Here is a 23,063-nt window from a genome sequence, read left to right on the forward strand (position 1 = left end):
GAAGAAAAGGTAGATGTAAATCGTAGACAATTTCTTTTTCCTCTTCTCTTCTCTCTTTTTCTTCTTTCCTTCTCCTTTCGCAGAAACAGAAATACTCTGTTGCTTTTATTTTCTTTTTTTTTTATAATTTTTTGTTATGGATAATTTAGTCCAAAGTTTTAATATTTAAGTAAAAATGACAATTTTAAAATTTTGTTTTAAACCTTGGAAATTTTGTATGCAAAAAAAAGTTAAAAATAAAAAAAAAAATTTCAACTTCTACATTAAAAACTAAAATCGTATTTAACCTATCAGAAAATAAAACAACATTTTGAAAAGTGTAGTTCGTATTTGGATGCCAAGTTCTTAAATCTAATTAGTGTACCATACAGTTTTTTCCCCCAGATTATTAATAGTTGAAGTTTCTTAAATATATTTATGAATAGCTCTTGGATGTTTCAACTCCAAAGTACTAAAAAATGACTAAATTGAGTTGAAAAGAAAAATGATATATAAAAATATCTTAGGAAATATGACAAAATGCCGGATGACACAACATAGGTAGGTTTGAATTGAGAATGGCATGGTGTTTAATTGCTTAATATATGAACATTGTAATATTTCATGTGAACCATGTCAACTTAATGAGTTACCAAATCATGAAGATTCTAACAAAATTAGACTGATTTTTCTACTACGTCGACTCATTTTGCTTTATTATTAGATGAAATGTGAAATTTTAGTTTTCATACTCTATCTAAAAAAGAATATACAAAAAAATAAGTATAAAAAATATCAGTAATAAAATAACCCAAAATTATTTTATTTAATTTAATATCTATTCTTTATATATTTAATATCCATACTTATACATTTATCACATTTAATATTATCTAATTATTTCATTAGCAATTGAAGAATACAAAATAAAATAACTTTAGTTCTCAAATATATATATTTTTTTAATTTCTCATGCAATTAAGATGGGATAGATAGTTAAAATAAATTAGTTAAAAATCACTTATTGCATATTTAAAACATGTGACCAACTACAAAAGAAAAGAAATAGCAACAAGGTAGTCAACTAGTTGCAAACAATGGAAATCATTTCAAAGTTTTGGTGTGTATTATTGTTAACAATAAGAATTCCTCTATCCACATCATCCTCTACTTCTACTCCACAACTCTCTCCAATTCCCAAAATTAGCATCCCACTATACCATAGTAAAATGCTCAAGCCTCAAATGGGTGCTATAGTAGATACATACCCTATTGATGATTCCTATGCACTATTCTTGTGGATTGGAACTCCAGTTCAAATTGCGTTTGTTCAAATGGACCTAGGGAGCCCAATCACTTGGACCCAATGTGACCCGTGTAAAAATTGCTACCCAATGCAACGCTCGCCCTTCAATACCAAAGAATCAAGTACTTTTAGAGAACTTGGTTGTTACTCTGAGACATGCTTGGACCCAAGGATGAAGGAGCTTTTGGGAAATTGCACCTCATGGACATGTAGGTATAATGTGAATTATGGTAAGGAATCTAGCTCCTTTGGAACTATGGTAATTGACACATTAAATTTTGAGCGTTCTAATAATGAATTGAAGGGATTCATAATGGGGTGTGGTGATTCTTATGAGGGCCCATATAGGGCCCAATTCTCAGGTGTTTTGGGCCTTGGAAGGGGCCCACTTTCTTTGCAAAGCCAACTCAATGCAAAGGCGTTCTCTTTTTGCCTTGTGAATTTTGGATCACAAACAGCCTCAACACTTGAGTTTTATGATAGGGCACCAAAAATAGATAAACATGACAATTCCATCATCATGGTCCCTTTGAGAGAGAACAGTGGGTACCCTAATTATTACTTTTTGCAATTTGTTGGTATAAGCATTAATGGGTTTATGCTAGATGTGAAATCTAGTGTTTGGGGCTATGGTCTTAATTATGATGGTGGGGTTATCTTGGATATAGGATCAATCGCAACATATTTACCTAGTGAAGCATATAATGTATTCAAGTTAGAGATACAAAAAGTTGATCACAACCTTACAAGGGAGCAAGCACATGAAGACCTAGAACTTTGTTATAAGGATGATTCATTTAATGTGTATCCTTCAATTGCATTGCACTTTGAAAATGGCAATGTTGCAGGTGAAAATTTTGTGTCCTTCAACATGAACAATGACCAAATGTTGTTAAGGGTAGACGAAGCTACGGTTTGCCTATCATTTGTAGAAGGAAAAGATTCTAATCTTACAGTTATTGGCAGTAACCAACTTCAAGGAACACAACTAATGATTGATCTAGTTAAAGAGATCCTTGTCTTCGCACATAACAAGTGCTAAGCTAAAGCTATTGATGTTTTGTAGAGAATTACTTTGTGCCCTCTATACTTCGTATAATGTTAATTAACGAAAAAAGTAACATTGTTACCGATTTAATTTCCCAGTCTTGAGAATACTTTTAACTCTATGGATGTTAAGGGTGTACCATGTAATTTGGTATTATTAACGATCGTTTAATTTTGAATTAGTAAATTGGCAATTGACAAGACAACACAAACCAAAAACATCTAAAATTAAACACTTGTAATACTGCCTTATAAAAAGTTTATTAATAATGCACAAAAATACATCATAAAAAAATAAATAAAAAATACTTCTTACCACAAGAACATCTGCAGTAAATGATGAGACTGAAGAAACAATAATAGAATATGAGAAATGAAACCGCCAGTGATAACTTTTGAGAGTTGACATTAATTTCATTCTTAGGATGAACTGTTAGTGAAATGGTAGATACAAATACAAATTTATATATAAGGGGCCAACAAGGATCATGATAGCTCAAGTTCAATATAGCTATTCCTTCTCATGAGCTGCTACTGAAAGTTGTTGCTAGGATTAAAAAATGAAAAGATCAAAATAACCATTAAAACATTTTTCTAACAACTTTTTGAGGGTTGCCTCCTTGGTGATTCTTCAAAAATTGTTGCAGCTTATTTTGTCTTTCCGTCGCTTAATCTTCCTTCCACTTTGCGTATTTTCCTCCTATGCTTTGAAGCACTGCTGTCTAAGTTCAGATTCACCTTCGGCGGGTTTGAAAAACAGAACGAAGCAGCAACGGCCTACGCAAAAGCCATACAGTAACTTGTTACCACCATATATTCATGAATATGCACAATGTTCCGAAAATCATGATAATGACATCATGTAAATGAAGAACTACCTGTAGATCAAGGCGGTGAACATTGAATATATCCTTCATGGTGTGGGCATTATATGCTAATATAAATGACCTATACGCGTCTTTAGCCATAACATTCAAATGATAGATCCCCGCAACCAACTTTTCCTGCACAATCCAGATGATGTGTGAGATAACCAGCAATTGGTTACCTCATAACACAAATTTTAAATAGATTTTGAGGGTGCAAGAATATACCAGTTGAGACTGTATATTCGCAAGCTTCTTGTGTTCAAATACATACTCTTTCATAGGGATCTTCGCTGCCTGAAATTGGTATATGTATAATATTTAACGATTCAGGACAATCTAAGAATAACTCGTCAGATACCTACGTTAAAACTTCCTTGCATAATGCAAGTGCAAGAATATAATGTTTGAGTTCAACAATCTGATTGATCACTCCACAATCCACATGGTTTTGTTGTGTTTCTTGATCTCACCACTTACTGAAAAAAGACTCACTACGCTATCTATATTATCCCCTATATAAATAAACTGACCTTAAGATAGCGAAGAAATTGCAATTCTTCCTCAATCAGAAAAAGCAAAGCATTTCCTTTGGCACCTTCCCCACGAGCTGTTCTACCAACCCTATGGATATATTCCTGGATTCAATGTGGGAAAACATGTTACAATTGTTCATCAATGTATACAAAAGATACAAACAGTATCAGATATTCAAAATCAATGAACTCGAGGAAACACCTTTGGCTCATCAGGTGGATCATACTGCACAATCCAGTCCTACAAAGCAGGAAAGGAGGGGGAAATCATTTCCAATTACCAATAAATATGATAACTAAGCATTGTGCCGTTGTGTCACAAAATGAAGTTTGTTGTAAAACAATAAAAATCTAAATATTTCTCAAGGGTTTTGCTCATAGTTTTTATAGGTCGCCCTGTATCCCTAGTATTAGGCTATACTTTATTTGATCTACTCCCAATTCTTGGGGATTCTATGCCTCTATGCATCTCTTGCACATGACTAAACAACCTAAAGGTAAAATTCTACCAACTTTCTGCTTATGCATATTTTTAGTCATTCAACCCAGCATTCTTAACTCTATAATATTAGGCTTATCCTAAAGTATCACAAGGCACAGATTTCCCCTTTTCTAATCCTCCGGTCCTCCCCCAAAATCCCCCTTTTAATCTTTTAAGAGAAAAAGGAAGCTTAAAATCTGTAGTTTTCTTCCTATATTTCTTTATAGGCCATTGGGGCCAACAAAATCAACTGAAGAAATTTTGGGAAGTACCTCAACAGCCTAAACAAATAGTCAAATAGGAATTAATTAGTAGAAGTATCCTTAATCTAGTAAGACAAAATAATGTACCACATCAGGTATGTCAAGTCCACGAGCAGCAACATCAGTACAAAGCAATATCCCCTTTTCTGCTTTGCAGAAATTAAAGAATGTAGTTGTTCGGGCATGCTGCTTTTGTTTTCCATGAATACTTAAGCAATCCAATCCAGCACACTTGAGAAGATCTGCATGGAATTTCACAGAGTTGCATGAAGAGAAAAAGACCATCACTTTTTTCGATTGATGCCTCCTCAAGAATGAATATAGAACAACAAAACGCTTAGCACATGGAACAAGAACATAGCCTTGCTGCAATCCTTCATTTGTGACCTAATTAGATGAAGATCTTGTCAATATTGTGTTAACGCCAAAAAAAGTTTCACAAAGGGTATCACCAAAGTGTCCACCAAAAAGTTCATGGAAAAAGTGAAAATACAACACCTTTTTTCTCCCATCATCTACATCAATATTGGAAGGACTTGTCTGAAATGACATACGGGCAAGATCCTTAACCTGTAATTTTAACAGGGAGAGAATCAGAATCATGGATATTCAAGTAACCTTTTCCAGAGTTCTAGCTTTCAAATATGCCTTGTGTATTAATTATTAACTTACCAAGGGGGGGAATTAGTATTATAAAAAAAACTGAGAAAAGGAACAAGTTTGAAAGAAGGAATTGTTACGGAGGAAGAAGCATGATGAGTAATGGAGAACCAACCTTCTTTGTTTGCGTAGCTGAAAACAAAGCTGTTTGCCTAGTCTGTCAAACAAGAAGAAGATTAATCAACCAGAGTCATAGACAATAGGTAAAAACCATAAACTACATGTAAACTTATAGCTAGAATAATAAACATCAGGAAAAAAGGGGGAATCAGCTGAAGATATGGCAATCACATATTACTTCTCAGCCAATAAAACTTGGTCCCAAACCTAAAACATCTTAGCTACAAGACCACTCATGTTACGGTCAAATTATTAACCTACCAGAAGAAAGAAATGAAAGCTTTTGGGCCTAAAAAATCTTGCATGTATGTAAATTAAGCAGTTAGCAGTATGGAGGTTCAATCTATGAAGATGCTCTGCATCCCTATCTCTCTTTACCAATCCCTCACCCTGTCTCCCTTGCCATGTTAGATGGCTTCTTACGGACTTCCTACTTAGGTTGGTCATGGAAACTACCCCAATAAAAGAACAAAAAATACTACAAATTTATGATGGAAAAGCAACACCAGCATTTTCAGAATGTTATAGGTTTAGCAGCAATAACCTACTTAAATTGAACTCACTAGGCAGTATAAAATGAAAGAAACTGTAAATTGTGCAATTTCATGAATATACTTTGGAATTTCATAACCTTGTTAAATTGGATGGGGAATGAATACCTTTGGAAGTATATTAATGATCTGCTTCATTTCCTCCTCAAAGTTTGCTTCTAATATCCTGTCAGCTTCATCAATAATGAGGCACTGCCAAATCATGCAAGTGCTCAGAATAAGCAGATTAACATAATATAGAATTCCCAAAAAAAAATTATAAAAAGTAAAATTCCAGATATGAGCCAGTTAAAAGCAGTGAAATCAAGAATATCCAAAATGGAAAATGGAGAGCTTTGCCATTTTGATGTATTTTTTGTTTATCCCATTGTTTTTTTTTTAGGATATACTGTCGTATAATCTCTATGTATACATTACTTGTTAATATTATGTTTTGTTTTATCACAAAAAAAGAAGGAAAGAAAGAAAGCCTTGAAGTTGATGAATTATTGCAAGGCCAGCAGGCTCGCTTATGATCTGCTGAAAGAGTACATCAGGAATCTCTCACATTCATGAAGCAGATTGTCAAAAAGGGCTAGTAAAGAAATTAGTGCTGCCTTAAAGAAAAAAAAGTGTGCTTCCCTTCCTATTTCCTATTTGCATTCTTGATCTGTTTCCTCATCACCAACAAATAAACCTAGAATGCATAACGGGCAGGCAGCAACACTAGGGGCACGAGAATAATATCAGACATTGACATGCAGAACAATGACAAAGCTTTGTGCTGTATTGAAAACCATTTAAAAAAATATCATTTACGCACAGGGATTCAAGAAACTTCATAACTGTTTCCTCTAAAATCTTCTTCAGCATTCATCTCCCACTTTTAATTCCACCATCTTCTATTTGATCCCACATTTCTCACTTAATCCTACATCAGTCTACTTTTGAAGTTTTCATAGATACAAAAGACCCAAGGCAGGATTTCACATAAAACTTGCACAGCAAGGACATCAACTAAATGAATGTTCCATAATAGCATGATTAACATCACTTGTTTATTGGTATAAAAAACCAAATGCTGCATATCATAACAAGTAAAAATAGAGAAACAGCTCTACGGAAGATCAACAACTTACCTTCAAATTTTTGTATATGAATCCCTTTGTATTTTGAAGGTGATCAAGTAGGCGACCAGGTGTAGCCACCAACAGATTTACCCCAGAAACAATGCGATCAGCTTCTCGTTTTCTACCTGATCCCCCAATAACTAATCCAAGAGTTTGTGAATGATACTTGAGCAATTCCTCTGCCACCGCATGTGTCTCCAAAAATAAAAAGCAACTTGTTTTAGGAAAATAACCCTTTAATTCCAAAACGAGATAATCAGTGCTAGCAGCAACACTTTTATACCTGAATTGCAAGCTCTCTAGTTGGGCATATGACAATAACGGCGGTTCCATTACGAGGTTTAAACTCGGCATTGTACAACAATTCCACAGCCGGGATTAAAAATGCAAGGGTTTTCCCAGAACCAGTCCTTGCAGCACCAAGAACATCTTTCCCTTTCAAAAGCTCAGGAATAGCTCTCGCTTGAATCTGCATTTTACACATTGCAATCCATTCAATGATTCAACTCACGCACCAATATTAACAACACTAAGCCTTGCAATCCATTCATTGCATATATACGTAACTGAGACATTCAATTTATAGCATGATATTCAAGGCAATCAAACTCAAGTGTTCACCTAAACTTTAATAGAAAAAGCTCAGCTCAGAACCTAAAATTATAAGATCATAAACTCAGTAGAACTGTACGATAACTCTGATTTCTTATCTTATCTTATATATTCATCATCATCATCATCATCATTATTGTTATTATATGTACCTGAGTCATTCGATTGAAACCCATGTCCATAATAGCCTTGGAAGTGGGATCAGAGAGTTCAAGAGAATCGAATGAAACGGAACTCATGATTCCAGATTCAACGCCAGGCATCACATTTTTCTCTTCTCTTTGTTCTTCTTCTACTTCATCGGTGTTGTTAGCGTCGTTGGGCTGCTCTTGTTCTTGGTCTTCATCATCAGTGGAATTGCGAGCTTCTTGTTGGGCTTTGCGAGGCCTTTTCCTTTTCCGGAGCTTCTTCTTGTTGTTTGATTGGTCATCTGCATGGTTGAGCTCCGGTTCCGTCATAGGTGGTGGTGGTGGTAGTGGCGGCGGCGGTGGCTGTGTTGTTACTTGTTAGGGTTGTTGAAGAAGTACAAAATTGAATCTGCGAAAACCCCAAAGAAGCCACTAAGGGTCTTTGCAGCTCGTTAAACCCTAATCCCTCCCTCAACGTTGGGTTTTTTATTTTGTTTAGCTCGAGCTTTTTATTTTTTATTTTTTTATTTTTAGGGTGCATAAAAATTGGATTAAAAATTTATATAAATATCAGCCTTCAAAATTTATTAAAAATTTTTGAAAATAACGCGTTTAAAAATTAAAATAATTCAATTTGGATAAATAATTTAATTAAATTTTTTAAAAATAATTGAAAATTTTATTTAAAATATTTTATAAATAAATTATTTTATATTTAATTTTTTAAGAGATATTTTTCACATTCAAACAATTTTGGCATCCAAGTTCATCCAAGCAATTTTAGGGCACTTTTTCTACTTTTTTCTTTGCTCACGCTTCTTTTCTTCTTCTTCTCCTCTCCTCCGAGCTGTTTCTTCTTCTTCTCCCATGCTTCTTCTTCTTCTTCTCACGCTCGTTTACGCAAAGAACGTCTTCTTCTTCGCATTTTTTCTTCACGTTCCTCCTCCTCATCCTCCTCCTTCTTTTTCGCGTTCCTTCTTTTGTTGTTGTTGCTGCATTTTTTATCTTTTCCTCCTTCTCTCCCCGATTAAGAAACAGTAGAAGGTGAAACAATTGTATAGTATTAAATAAATGGAACATTATCCATCATATAAATTCAAATTCGAACAGCTTTCTACGTAATGAACCGAACACGTACTCATGGTGAAACAACTTTATAGTACTGAATGAATGAAACATAATCCATTATATAAAATCAAATTCAAACAGCTTTCTACGTAATGAACCAAACACGTACTCATGGTGAAACAATTGTATAGTACTGAATGAACGAAACATAATCCATTATATAAAATCAAATTCAAACTAGTGAATGGACTTGTTTGGTGCACGAGATTCAATTTCAGGAACTAAAATTAGTCATTTACTGCAAAGTGGGAGACTAATTTGATGCATATACAATGATGATATAATAGATGACACGTGAACAAATACTTTTGCGACACGTGGCACAAATGAACATGTGGCCAAATAGCATTGTGACACGTGGCACAACCATCTACATCAGCATGCCACGTGTCACCAGTCAACACATCATCATACCATTATACGTGGCCAGACCATGGAGTGACACGTGTCACTAACAACCTACGTCATCAAACCATGTCATCACGTCGTTAATGGAAAATGGGTTGGTGCACTTTTGTCAATTTCAGGGGATATAATTGGTGCAATTAAAATCTCAGGAATGATTTTAGGCTGCGTTTATTTGCTTAGACATGGACACTGGTACATAGACACGGCGGTACGCGTCTACTGTTTGTTTGCTGAGACACGAATTTTGAAGGACACGGTAGTACACAGATACACACAGAATATATGTTTTCAGTGTCTCTCCTTAAAGCTGAGACACAACTTATGAGACACAATTTTTTCCACTTTTATCCATAGTTAATTTCAAAAATTCCAGCCTTATCCCTACCTCAACCCTATTCTAACTCCTTTCTCTACTCCCTCTTCCTTCTTCGTTAGTCTTCTACCTCTCTCCAAGTTCTTCTCTTCTGCCATAGATTCCGTCGCCGCCGCCATGCCTCCATCCTCCGACGATCCTCTTTCTCTCCATCGCTACACTCTTCTTTCTTGCGTTCTTAAATTTGTGTCTCTTTCGCGCGCTCTTCAGTCGTCGCCTTTCTCGGATCTGCGCCGCCTCTACATCGCTGCCGCCACTCGTACAGATCTGTCGTCCTCGCCGTCCATCCCTCATGACACAGAGTCACAGCACCGTCCAACCCTTTCGACACAGCAAGTCAGTGTTGCCATCTAACGCTTGTGACCTAGAAAATTGCAGCACCTTCCTCTGCTCCTTCTCTCACCGTCTTTCTTATCTCTTTCGTTCTCCTGTGATTTTTTTTAATTTTAGTTATTGTTACTGTGATTATTGTCTCTGTCTTTTCTGTTTTTTCTTTTTAGATAAATGGTGATTATTAAAAAATTTATTAGTGATTTTTTTGGTCATTGTAAATGATGATGAAGTTAATAAATCTAATAGTAGTAGTGATGGTGGTAGTAGATAGTGATGGTGACTGTGAATGGTGGTGGTTGTGAATATAGAGGTGTTATTGGTGAGGATAAATTTATTATTTTAATAAATTTGTGTGTACCACTGTATTGTTATGTATAATATTGCCAAACAAGATAAAAATCTCGTGTAAGTTCATGTCTATGTGCTGTTATATTTTTGTATCTCTGTCCATTGCTGGTTAAGACAGCAAACAAACAGAACCTTAATACACGATCCTAATCTCAAAAACTATTTTAAAATTTAATTCTACTTATAATGCTACGTAAGTAACCACCGTTAATCAATCCTCATCCTCTCCTTCTTGTCATAAAATCATTCTTTTTTCTTTGGGAAAAAGACAAATACGTCCCTGACTTTTCAAACTTTTGACAAATACATCCCTGACAAAATTTAAATACAAAAAAGTTCCTGAGTTTAACAAACGGAGGACAATTTAGTCCTTCCGTTTATTTGCCTCTCATACACCTAACGGAACTGGCTGACGTGGCTGAAACGGTGTCCAGGTGTCCGTTACAGTGCCACGTTGGAAGGAAAAAAAAGTTCGAAGGACAAATAAGTCATTGACGTCATTTTACAAATAAAGTTTGAAGGACAAATAGGTCCTTGAAAATTTTTTTTTTCAAAATTAATAAACTCATTTCCTAAATTCTCTCATCTACCTCTCTCCATTTTTATATTTCTCTCTACTATTTTTACTCTATATATAATTATATTTTATATTAGTAATTTGACAAATCAAAATATGTCATTCGATATTTTTTTACAATTAAAATATTTTAAATGTAAAATTATACACATTAAATTATTTTAAATTTTAGATAACGAATGTTAAAATTAATTACTAATAAAAAATTAGACTTTTTCATATAAAAATAATAACTAAAAATCTTATTATTTAATTTTTTATCTGCAGATATCTTGGTCTTCTTAGTCAGAAACTTTTGTCAACTTACGACTTTTTTGTAAAAGTAGTTTGATTTTATAAATCTTTTGTGTCATGCATAATTTATACTATTAGAACAAAGTGAACTATAATTTAAAAAAAATATTCTCATAATGTTATTATGCATAAAAATACTAGTTCTAATATAATACACAAATGCACTAATGCTAACTTAATACATGAATGATGCACAAATGAACTAATGCTAACTTGATGCATAAATGAACTGATCCTAACTAATGCCACTGGTATGATGAAAACTGAACTAATGCAATTTAACAAATTCTAATATAATACACAAATGTACTAAAATTAAACTAATGCAATTTAAGAAAAAGAGTAGAAACATAACAAGCCTAATTTCTACAATTTTAATACAAATAATTTAAATTGTAGAATAAAACAAGTTAACTAGATTTTAAAATACAAGCATAATTTTATCAGAAATTATTTTTAATATGGAAAGAAAATTGGTGTTTTGGTTGAATATTGACATTTGAAGTGTATCATAGTATTGTGAAAATTATTCAACACGCCTCCACGTGTTGGCTAAGATGCTGCCACGTGTTCAACACGCCCCCACGTGTTGGCCAGAATGATGCCACGTGTTCACCACGCCCTCCACGTGTTGACTTCCCACAAAAAAATTCATCCATTTATAATTACACCACATTCTCCCATTTTCAACAAAAACACCAATATTTTTTCCATACAAAAAAAATTAGCCTAATTTTATAAACTAAATTCTCATAATAGAAGCATAATAGAAGTATAATGAAAAAAAAAATTCTCAAGAACCTATTTGTCTTTCGAACTTTATTTGTAAAATGACGTCAAGGACTTATTTGTCCTTCGAACTTTTTTCCCCTTCCAACGTGGCACCGTAACGGACACCTGTACACCGTTTCAGCCACGTCAACCAATTCCGTTAGGTCTATGAGAGACAAATAGACGGAAGGATTAAATTATCCTTCATTTATTAAAGTCAGAGACTTTTTTGTATTTAAATTTTATCAGAAATATATGTCAAAAGTTTAAAAAATTAGGACCTATCTGTCTTTTTTCCTTTTTCTTTTTCATGTTACTTTTCCATCTTAAGGATTGATTCTCTATATATGATACGTGATTTCCTTTTTATAATGGAACCTCGAACCTCTATAGAATTCCAATTTTCAATACACACATATATGATGAAATAAAGATGATTGGCCAAAATGCTTACCAAGTCAGCATCCAACGACAGTTCTTACCCAAAGTTAGAGGCACTCTTATTTTTCAAAGTTAAAAAGAGACATTAGCATTAGCATTAGCATTTAGCAAAGTTAATAGAGCTGGTTGCAAAATTTCAATAATTTCGTTGAGAGTAGTTTTCTTGCTGACTGGAAAGAGTGGTCCAAACTACAAATAAAGAAAAGGAATATGTGAATTAATGTTGCATCATTCTCCACAAATTAAATTAGTCTTTTTAGAAATGCACAAGATTAGGTTATATTAAAAGGTAACATTAATATGAAAATGGCTTGTTTAAAGTATATAGAGAGAGAGAATAAAATGAATTGGTGTCAACTTAATTAAAATTATATTGTTAAATATTGGAGTTACTTTTTATAAAATATACTATTGGACTAGGAGCTTATATATTGTAGATCAACTATATTAAAATTAATGGTCACACTTATAATGCTACAACAAAATTTGTCTATTTTTTTTTAAATACTAGATAACTAGAATTTTTTAGAGTTTTGTCACTAAAATAAGGTAGCATTTCTTTTAGTCCTTAATTTAGATAACAAAAATGTTACTTGTCTTTTAGAATTCAGTTCTTAGTCCGTTTTTTAAGGGTTTATTATTATCTAATTATTTAAATATCTATTTTCATGTATCAGTTATTTAAAAAATAAAAAATTATTTTTTTCTCCTCTAAAAATTTAATAAAAAATAATATTTAAAAGATGTCTAATCGTACTGTTTAAATAAAAAGTTAGTCCCATGATTTTTTGTTATAGAACCAATATTTTTGTCTTTTTACAAAAAAATAAAAAACTAACAATTATCTTTTTTTTTTTTTTTAGTGTCTTTTTTTCATCTTTTTCTTGCCAAACTCCATTTTGAAATAAAATCAGCATCTTCCATTGATCCATTCTTTCCCCCAATAAGCACGGCACAAAATTATTACGACAATTAAAAATTAAAAATTAAAAATTAAAAATCTCTTCCACTCCCCTCTAAATTTCTTGTCCTTATTCAATTCAGAATCTGGATCTTCATTCTTGTGTTGATATAATTGTTGCTTGAACCGTGCCAACAAGGCAACAATTTGATTTAAAGATTCTTCTGCTTTACAAGTAGATTTAAATCTTATCATCGATTCAATTGTTACAGAGAAATAGAAAATTAAAATAAGAAGTAATTAACGATATATATATATATATATATAAAAGACTTAGTTATCTTATGTTTAAAGGTATATTTTAAAAATATAATAACAAAGACTTTTTAAATTTTTTATGTATTTAATATATTGAAATATATAAAAATAAAAAATATTTCCAATAATTTAGAATAAAACTTTTTTTTAGTGTTCCGGTTTTAAAGCATATGATATAAATATTGACAAATTACAATTCATTTTGAATTTAAGGGGTTCCTACACTTTTTTACCAAACCCTAAACCATTAATAATCAACAACAATGGAAAATCAGCATAATAACTTGAACGGCTAGGTTACACGTGGAAATTAGTTTTAAAATAGAAATAGAGAGATAATGAAAAAAAAATTCTATAAATACTAAAATTTAATACTAAATTAATTATTATATATTTATATATTTATATATTACTTTACATATGTTTTTAATAAATAATTAATTATTAAAATAATCAATTCTATTATAATAAAACAATTTATTTTATATGAATAATTTTTATATAATAGTTGATTTTTAGTATCTATGTAATGTAATTAAAACATCTATTTGGTTATAGAAATATAAATACATTTCTTTAAAGACAAAAAATCATATATATTTTTTGGGTACCTTTTATAAGATTACAGTGTATTTTGTTTATTTAGTGCTAGATACTAGAATCTAGGTAATAAAGTGGTGGATTTTATTGTAGTTGGCATCAAATTAGATACTTGACTAAAAAAAATTTGGGAAAGATATAATTATAACCAAAGTCAATTTAGAAAAAACGGATAATTCTAAACCTCTTATCATTTTAAATGGGTGGTTTATCTAAAAAAAACTATTAAAATAATAAATATAGGTAAGACAAATAAAAAAATTAATTAAAAAATGATAATTTTCTAACTAATTATATTTATGAATTTTATGTTTTATTGAAGTAGTAGAATTGAAGCTGTTTATAAGGGAAGACTTTGAACTAAGAACTGAGAAGTGTTTCTCTCCCTTCTTCTCATCTCAGCTAAGAGTCAAACTGACATTACAGTCAACATCTTCAGCTTCCAACTCAATACCAATAATCACCAAACAAATACAAATCATACACCAAACCATGCTTCTGCTCTTTCTCTGCTGAAAAATTCTCCTCCTTTTCAAGTTTCCATCTGTGCCCAAAACAAAACAAAAGGAACACTGATCAGTGACCAAGAAGAATATATGCTCTGTTCCCATATTTAATTTCTTCACATGATTTCATTTCCTTTTTTTTTTTGGGTTAGAGTCTATCCTTAATGGACAGGTGCACTTTTGTCATAAGAAAAGAAGTTAATTTTTATAATAAAAATATCTTCTTTTCTTAAATTACTTGGTTCCATTCCATTGGTTGTAGTTTAGTTTAGTACTTAAGTCTTTACAAATCTGGTTTTTGTTTTATTTTATCAAAGATCTTCACTTTTTACTAGATTATAGCCAAACAAACCTGAATTACCTTCCAAGTTTTGAACTTCAACTTCATTTCTTTCTCTTTTTGGTGGTTTTTTTTTCCCTCTTCAAAGATAATGAGGCACCACTTCAGCAGGATCCATGCATTTTCTTGTGGGAAAGCTTCAATAATCAGAGACAATGAAGAACATTCACTCATAGGAGGCCCTGGATTCTCAAGAATAGTATATTGCAATGGTGCTGAGGGAAGTGGTAACTTAGAACTCAACTATGGTGATAATTATGTCAGCACAACTAAGTACACACTTGCAACTTTTCTACCCAAATCATTGTTTGAACAGTTTAGAAGGGTGGCCAATTTCTACTTCCTTGTTTGTGCTATATTGTCTTTCTTCCCTGTTTCGCCTTATTCGGCTGTTAGCAATGTTGTTCCTCTTGTGGTTGTGGTTTCTGCTACAATGGGGAAAGAGGCTGTTGAGGATTGGAGGAGGTTCAAGCAGGTAAAGATTTTTGTTTCTCTGGTTTCTATGATGAAAATTGAATATGTTCTTGAGAGGGTTTTGTAGTATAGATACTTTTGTGCTCATAATTTTTTAACTGTTTTGTAATTTAATTAGTAATGTCGAATTCGGAGACTGTCTTAGGATAGAAATACATACATGATTGGAGAGATGCAAACTTGTTAGGGGAAGGAATGGGGTACAAGAAAAATGTTTCAATTATCTCAGTGTCTTTGTATTTTATGTGGCGTGACTTAATTCATGACTTGTAGAAACAGAAATGAATCTTAAAAGAGATTCTCAGAATCCTTATTTGGATGTTTTTTGTCTGCTACTGTTGATTATTAGTCCTGTAATTGCATCAGGATGTTGAGATGAACAACAGAAGAGTTAAAGTTCACCATGGAGAAGGTGATTTTGATCATTCCAAATGGAGGGATTTGAGAGTTGGAGACATAGTAAAAGTGGAAAAAGATGAATTTTTTCCTGCTGATCTCATCTTACTTTCATCGAGCTATGACGAAGCGATTTGTTATGTTGAGACCATGAATCTTGATGGAGAAACAAATCTTAAACTGAAACAAGCACTGGAAGAAACTTCAAAGTTGCAAGAAGACTCAAACTTCCAAAATTTCAGTGCTACCATCAAATGTGAAGACCCAAATGCGAATTTGTACTCTTTTGTTGGAAGCCTGGAGCTTGATGATCAACAGTATCCTCTTTCACCTCAGCAGCTACTGCTTCGGGACTCGAAGCTCAGGAACACAGATTTTATCTATGGTGTGGTTATTTTTACAGGTCATGATACAAAAGTTATGCAGAATTCGACAGATCCTCCTTCCAAGAGAAGCAATGTTGAGAGAAGAATGGATAAGATAATCTACTTCTTGTTCCTTATCTTGTTTTTGATTTCGTTTATTGGCTCAATTTTCTTTGGGATTGCAACAAGGGAAGACTTAGAAAATGGAAGAATGAAGAGATGGTACCTTAGACCCGATGATACTACGATCTACTATGATCCAAAGAAAGCACCAATTGCAGCAACTCTGCATTTCTTGACTGCACTAATGCTTTATAGTTACTTGATTCCAATTTCTTTGTATGTCTCCATTGAAATTGTCAAAGTTCTTCAAAGCATTTTCATCAACCAGGACTTGAACATGTATTATGAGGAAACTGACCAGCCAGCACATGCTCGAACCTCAAATTTGAATGAAGAACTAGGCCAAGTCGATACGATACTTTCGGATAAAACAGGAACTTTGACCTGCAATTCTATGGAGTTTATCAAGTGTTCTATCGCCGGGGTCGCCTATGGACAGGGTGTTACTGAAGTGGAGAGAGCTATGGCTAGGAGAAAAGGTCTAGAGTTGACTGAAGATGACAATGTTGCAAATTCTGAAGCAAAATCATCAATTAAAGGTTTCAACTTTATGGATGAAAGGATCATGAATGGAAATTGGTATAAAGAACCTCATGCCTATGTAATACAGAAATTCCTGCGCTTGTTGGCTGTATGCCATACTGCAATACCTGAAGTTGATGAAGAAACCGGTAAAGTTTCGTATGAAGCCGAGTCACCAGATGAGGCAGCTTTTGTTATAGCTGCTAGAGAACTTGGATTTGAGTTTTATGAAAGGACACAGTCAAGTATTATGCTGCGCGAGCTCAATTCCATATCAGGCAAGATTACTGAAAGGTAATGTTCTTGAACTTGTATGTGAAAGTCTGATTTTTCTTTCTTACATGTTTCTGAAACTTGAAATATGAGTTTTGTCTTTTCACCTGTGACAGGAACTACCAACTTTTGAATATATTAGAGTTTACTAGTGCAAGAAAGAGGATGTCAGTCATAGTGAGAGATGAGGAGGGTAAACTACTACTACTTAGCAAAGGCGCTGACAGGTTCGAAATCTTGTTCATTGCTTTAGATACTATCATTTTCATTTGGTTTTAAGATGTTAATTCAAAATATGAATCTGATTTTCTTTGTGGCTTTTGTGATCAGTGTCATGTTCGAACGACTTGCAAAGAACAGAAGGGAGTTTGAAGAGAAGACTAAGCAGCACATTAATGAATATGCTGATGCTGGTTTAAGGACCTTGATACTTGCATATCGTGAACTCGATGAGGAAGAATACAATCAATTTAATAAAGAATTCATAGAAGCCAAGAACTTGGTGAGTGCGGATCGAGAGCAGATAATAGAGGAAGTATCCGAAAAGATTGAGAAGGATTTGATTCTTCTTGGTGCCACTGCAGTTGAAGACAAACTTCAAAATGGGGTATGCAAATCAAATACTGTTTTCTAAAACTAGATGAAAGGGCCTACACTTATTTTTCAGCACTAAATTGAAACAGTGTGTTGCTTCTAGAAAAAAGTGGTTCTAACAACTAAAATCTATAAAATTTGATTATTTATGAGAATCTACTATTTCTCAATCACCAGGGCTACTGTGTCTATTATTTATATGATTTTGTCATGTCTTATTCTATGATAAGAACTTGTAACAGTTACAGTTCTTTATTTTGTGTTCTTATAAACTTGTTTGTGAAATCTAGGTTCCTGAATGCATTGACAAGCTAGCACAGGCAGGCATTAAGCTATGGGTTTTAACTGGTGACAAAATGGAGACAGCAATCAACATCGGGTAATACTCATAGTCATGAAGATTCGACAAACTTTTATGTTGGTTGTCGAGGGCCTAACACAATCCTCTGCTTATGTCATAATACTATGATGTCTCTTCTTCAGGTATGCTTGTAGTTTACTTAGACAAGGAATGAAGCAAATCATAATTAGCTCGGACACTCCAGAGGCCAAATCGTTGGAGAAAGCGGAGGACAAATCTGCTGCGGACGCGGTAAACCTTAACTAACTGTTTGTCCTTACTAGCATGAGTGGAAATATATTTGTATATCCTTTAGATGATAACAGAAAAATGGAAAAGCCTTAACTTAAAAACAGAACATGCAATTCTATATCATGCATTTCAGATTCAAAAACATGCTTGAAAAGATTTTCATTTCAAGTATTGATATAGCATAACACCATGTAATCTTGTGGTATTTTACACATTGAACTTTGGGTATAATACTATATAAGATGTGTGGTCATTTGACTGAATGAAGCTTAATATTACTGATTCTTCAGGCAATCAAGGAAATCGTTCTTCGACAATTAAGGGAAGGAGAGGCATTACTTTCTTCATCTAATGAAAACTCCGAGGCCATTGCTCTGATCATCGACGGGAAGTCACTCACACACGCTCTAGATGATGATGTTATGGACTTGTTTCTGGAACTCGCCATCGGCTGTGCATCGGTTATATGCTGCCGGTCATCTCCTAAACAGAAAGCACTTGTAAGTTTTTCTTGTTACTTGAATCACAAGAGTGTTTTCCTCTTATTTAATTGGATACATTCATGAAACAATAATGTATCTAGATACAATTCAGTTTGTGAAGTCATATTAATGTAAAATTTCAGGTAACTAGACTAGTTAAGACTAAAATTGGTAGTACAACTCTAGCAATTGGTGATGGGGCAAATGATGTTGGAATGCTCCAAGAAGCAGATATTGGGATCGGTATCAGTGGTGTCGAAGGAATGCAGGTAAAACAGCAACGTTTCTTTTTTTCCTACACAACCTTAAATTGTTCTTCTTATTGTCATGACTATTTTGTATCTTGACTTCCTACTTTTCTTTTTCCACACCAAAATCTTCAGGCAGTTATGTCAAGTGATATTGCGATTGCACAGTTCCGGTTTCTAGAGCGCTTACTTCTAGTGCATGGACATTGGTGTTACAGAAGAATCTCATCAATGGTAGCAATGTTATCTTTAAAAGTCACACATCTAAAGCTTATGCTTCTCTATTTATATTCATGCTTTAAACTATAGGGTCTATATTGCAAGAATTATTGAAGTTGAAACCTGTTATTCTGCTTCTTTGGTTACTGCTACTAAGCTACTACAATTAAGAAAACTATATAATTGGTTCTTGACATCTTTTATTATTATTTGACAGATCTGCTACTTTTTTTACAAGAACATTGCCTTTGGCCTCACACTTTTCTTCTATGAGATCTATGCCTCGTTCTCGGGCGAAGCTGCATACAATGATTGGTTCCTGTCATTATATAATGTGTTCTTCACTTCTCTTCCTGTTATTGCCTTGGGAGTATTTGATCAAGATGTCTCTGCCAAATTATGCCTCAAGGTATCTATCTGTTTTGATTAGGTTTAATTACTTTGAAGGGGCTCTTATAGCATTCAATTTTCGATTAGGTCCTATAGTTTAAAAAAGTAGTAATCATATTCCTAGTATGGTAAAGAAAATTTCAATCAAGTCTCCAAAGTTCAAACATTTTAAATCAAGTTAAAAACACTTTTCAACTAGAAGTACTTGGGGTAGGAACTTGATTCGAAATGTTAAAACTATAAGAATCTGTTTGGAAATTTTTCTATTATAGAAGCTTGGTTACAAACTTTTAAACTAGAAGCTGCGTTTGCTTTTGAAAACAGAACAAGATAGGACAGTGAAAACATGACACAAAGGACAGAGACACAAAAATTAGTAATTTTTGTATTTTGTTTGATGATAAACTAAATATAAGATAGAACAAATTATAAAAAGTTCAATTTACCTGATTTCCTTCCTCACACAAAATTTAGGAAGAAAAATATGATGAAAAATATAATGTCAGTGTCTTGTGTCTGTAAACAAATGCGACCATAGTGATTGTCATGAAACTGTTTGATTAAAAGGTTAAATTACTCTGCTTTGCTTGCTTCTCATGACATCATTTTGCTCTCATTTTTCCAGTTCCCACTGCTATATCAAGAAGGTGTACAAAACGTCCTGTTTAGCTGGAAACGAATCCTCGGCTGGGCCTTCAACGGAGTCCTAAACGCTACACTGATATTCTTCTTCTGCGTCAAGGCAATCGAGTATCAGGCATTCCGAAAAGGTGGTGAAGTCGCCGGGCTCGAAGAACTTGGAGCCACAATGTACACTTGTGTAGTTTGGGTTGTTAATTGCCAAATGGCATTATCCATAAATTACTTCACCTACATTCAACACATTTTCATTTGGGGTGGCATTCTTTTGTGGTATTTATTCCTCTTAGCATATGGTGCCATGGATCCTACTCTTTCAACCACTGCATATAAGGTCTTTGTTGAGGCTTGTGCTCCAGCACCATCTTACTGGCTCATCACTCTTCTTGTTCTCCTCGCTTCGCTCCTTCCTTATTTCGTCTACGCGTCGATCCAAATGCGGTTCTTCCCTATGTTCCATCAGATGATACAGTGGATAAGGAGTGATGGCCAAGCAACTGACCCCGAATACGTTAATATTGTCCGGCAGAGGTCGATAAGACACACGACAGTTGGCTTCACCGCCCGTTTCCAGGCGTCCCAACGGCTTGAAGCCTCGAAACGTCTTCAAGTATGAGAAGAACAAGGTATAATTCTTTTTGTTTTGTTGTATGAAAGATTCTTTAGTAGGAACAAAATGAATGTAATAACAATCTATGTAGTGTACATATTTGAGGTAGACATTGGTCTTCCTTGGGTTACAAGAAATCTCAAGGGTTATCCTTAAGAAACCACTGTCTGGGTTTCTCTTCAGAAAATGAAAGAGGAATTTTGGGTCCATCAAAGATCTTATTAGGATACCTTTTTTGCGCACTAATTAAGTAATTAAATAGTCCAAAAAAAAATTTTTGATCAAGACATTGTTTAGTTAACACTTTGAATTTTCATTTTCATAAGTTAATTTCTTTCCCATACAATAAGATCCTCCTCCAAATTCAGATTAATACAAAATATTCCTATCAAACCACTAAATATACACATCCCAATATAAATAGATTATTTCGTTGACCCAAAGATAATTAAAATAATGGAAAAAATGATAAAGGAATTAAAAAAAAGTAATAATATAACATCTTAAAAATCTTCCTAAACATTCCTCTGGGCACTAAATGAAGCAAAAGGAATATGCAATTAAATTTTAAAATTGAGAAATATTAGGGACATCAGAATTTATTATTTTTTATTATTATTTAATCATTAATATTTAAAAATATAAGATAAAGTATATTATTGGATTACTGCTTACTAGACCAAAGAACTAGACTAAAAATATTGAATTAATAGCTAAGCGATGACCAAAAATAATAAATTCTAATAATCCCTAATATTTGTCTTTAAAATGTTCTAAAAAAGTAATTTTTACTTCATTTAGTCATTAAAAAGAGGTAATTACTCCGATAATCTTCAAAATTTAGAGGATAAATTTTCTTTTCTCAAATATTATTATAATAAATATAATTACACGCGCATTCAACACATGAAATAAATCTCCATTATATATGTTTTAATATAATATATGTTTAAATTAAAATTTAAGAAATATTTGTGTAATTCTAGAGTACATTTGATATAAAATTTAATTTTATTCTGTGTTAAATTAGTTAAATGTATAATTGATCAAAAATAATATGTGTACACAAAAATTAGTCATTAAATCAATTATATACTTATTTTCAATATATATTTTATATTAGTGATTTATTTGATAACTATTTTTTTGTATTTGTAATACAATTGTACATTAATAATTATTTCATATATTGAAGATGTATAAAACAAATTTACTATACAATATAATGCATCAAAGCATGTAATTTACTCTTTAATTTAAAAAAGAATATATGTGAGTAATTGTCATATCTAGAAAGCTAAGATTTTCATGATAAAGCATTATTATGATCACTAATAAAGCTAATAATCCAGATTTAGACCTACTCAACTCAAGGAAGCTAATCACACCATCTCCATAGCTAAGAGGCTGTCCCATCTTCGCCATGGCGCGGCCGAGGCCAGCTCTACGGCCGATACATACTCACGGTGGTTGCCGTTTGCATCAATGTTGATCCCCTCAAGAGCATGGCGAGCTCTAGGATCGCCATTAAGCTGCAGAAAAAAATTTTAGACGGCCCCTGATAATTATTTCGAAAGATAACAAGGTCCTTAACAACAAAATCTAATTCGACTGGTGAGCTTTATTTTTATGAGATTAATTAACTCTTGTGCCAACAGAAGTTCATCAGTTTCAAAAAAAATATCAGAGACTGAGTTGAGTATTTTTTTTAAAGTCTCGTAATCCGTTCGAAATAATTATCAAGAGTCAAATGGAATATTCATTCTTAAGCTGTTATCATTGTCCATGTCATCAAATGTCTTAAAGATGTCACGTAACTGGTTTAGTTCTTATTATTCTTCTTGAACCTTGTGAACTTCTCATGACATGTTAGATAGATAGATCACATTATTATTTTTTAGAAGAATATTAAAAGATTAACAAATTTTGTAATTTGTAATCATCAATTAGCTATTATTAAAAATTTTAATGGTCTTATAAATTTTCTCATTTTTTATCCATGCAATGCAAAACCCCTCTTTTAAGTTTTAACGGCTTACGAAAAGATTTATTTTAAGTGATATATTTTTAAAAATTAAAAAATAATAAAAATAATTTTGTGTTTAAATATTTCATATAAAAATATCTTTTTATTTAATAA

At 32.9% G+C, this 23,063-nt stretch overlaps 3 protein-coding genes across 4 annotated transcripts; 2 read left to right on the forward strand and 1 right to left on the reverse strand.

Moving 5' to 3' along the window:
- Positions 1 to 1,208: 1,208 nt before the first annotated feature.
- LOC130957578 (aspartic proteinase nepenthesin-2-like) lies at positions 1,209 to 2,327 on the forward strand. The gene has a single exon (XM_057884423.1). The coding sequence runs from the start codon at positions 1,209 to 1,211 to the stop codon at positions 2,325 to 2,327; it is 1,119 nt and encodes a 372-aa protein (XP_057740406.1).
- Positions 2,328 to 2,721: 394 nt separating this feature from the next.
- Positions 2,722 to 8,133, reverse strand: LOC130956074 (DEAD-box ATP-dependent RNA helicase 51-like). The gene is made up of 12 exons (XM_057883098.1): positions 7,683 to 8,133; positions 7,202 to 7,387; positions 6,928 to 7,113; positions 5,918 to 6,001; positions 5,254 to 5,295; positions 4,977 to 5,048; positions 4,566 to 4,865; positions 3,937 to 3,975; positions 3,732 to 3,836; positions 3,427 to 3,495; positions 3,211 to 3,336; positions 2,722 to 3,109 (listed from the first exon to the last, which is right to left on the reverse strand). The coding sequence occupies exons 1-12, from the start codon at positions 7,986 to 7,988 to the stop codon at positions 2,981 to 2,983; spliced, it is 1,644 nt and encodes a 547-aa protein (XP_057739081.1). The 5' UTR covers positions 7,989 to 8,133; the 3' UTR covers positions 2,722 to 2,980.
- Positions 8,134 to 14,510: 6,377 nt separating this feature from the next.
- LOC130955551 (putative phospholipid-transporting ATPase 9) lies at positions 14,511 to 21,162 on the forward strand. 2 transcript variants are annotated; one of them, XM_057882441.1, is made up of 12 exons: positions 14,511 to 14,828; positions 15,108 to 15,471; positions 15,837 to 17,170; positions 17,266 to 17,376; positions 17,480 to 17,756; positions 18,034 to 18,122; positions 18,227 to 18,335; positions 18,626 to 18,835; positions 18,961 to 19,086; positions 19,201 to 19,299; positions 19,502 to 19,693; positions 20,300 to 21,162. In XM_057882441.1, exons 1-12 carry the CDS (start codon positions 14,821 to 14,823, stop codon positions 20,927 to 20,929), a joined length of 3,549 nt encoding a protein of 1,182 aa, XP_057738424.1. In that variant the 5' UTR covers positions 14,511 to 14,820; the 3' UTR covers positions 20,930 to 21,162. The 2 variants fall into 2 exon arrangements, with proteins under 2 accessions (XP_057738424.1, XP_057738423.1); XM_057882440.1 differs by lacking the exon at positions 14,511 to 14,828 and having other exon boundaries at positions 14,866 to 15,471.
- Positions 21,163 to 23,063: the final 1,901 nt, after the last annotated feature.

This window comes from Arachis stenosperma, chromosome 10, assembly GCF_014773155.1.
Source record: "Arachis stenosperma cultivar V10309 chromosome 10, arast.V10309.gnm1.PFL2, whole genome shotgun sequence".
NCBI lineage: Eukaryota > Viridiplantae > Streptophyta > Magnoliopsida > Fabales > Fabaceae > Arachis > Arachis stenosperma.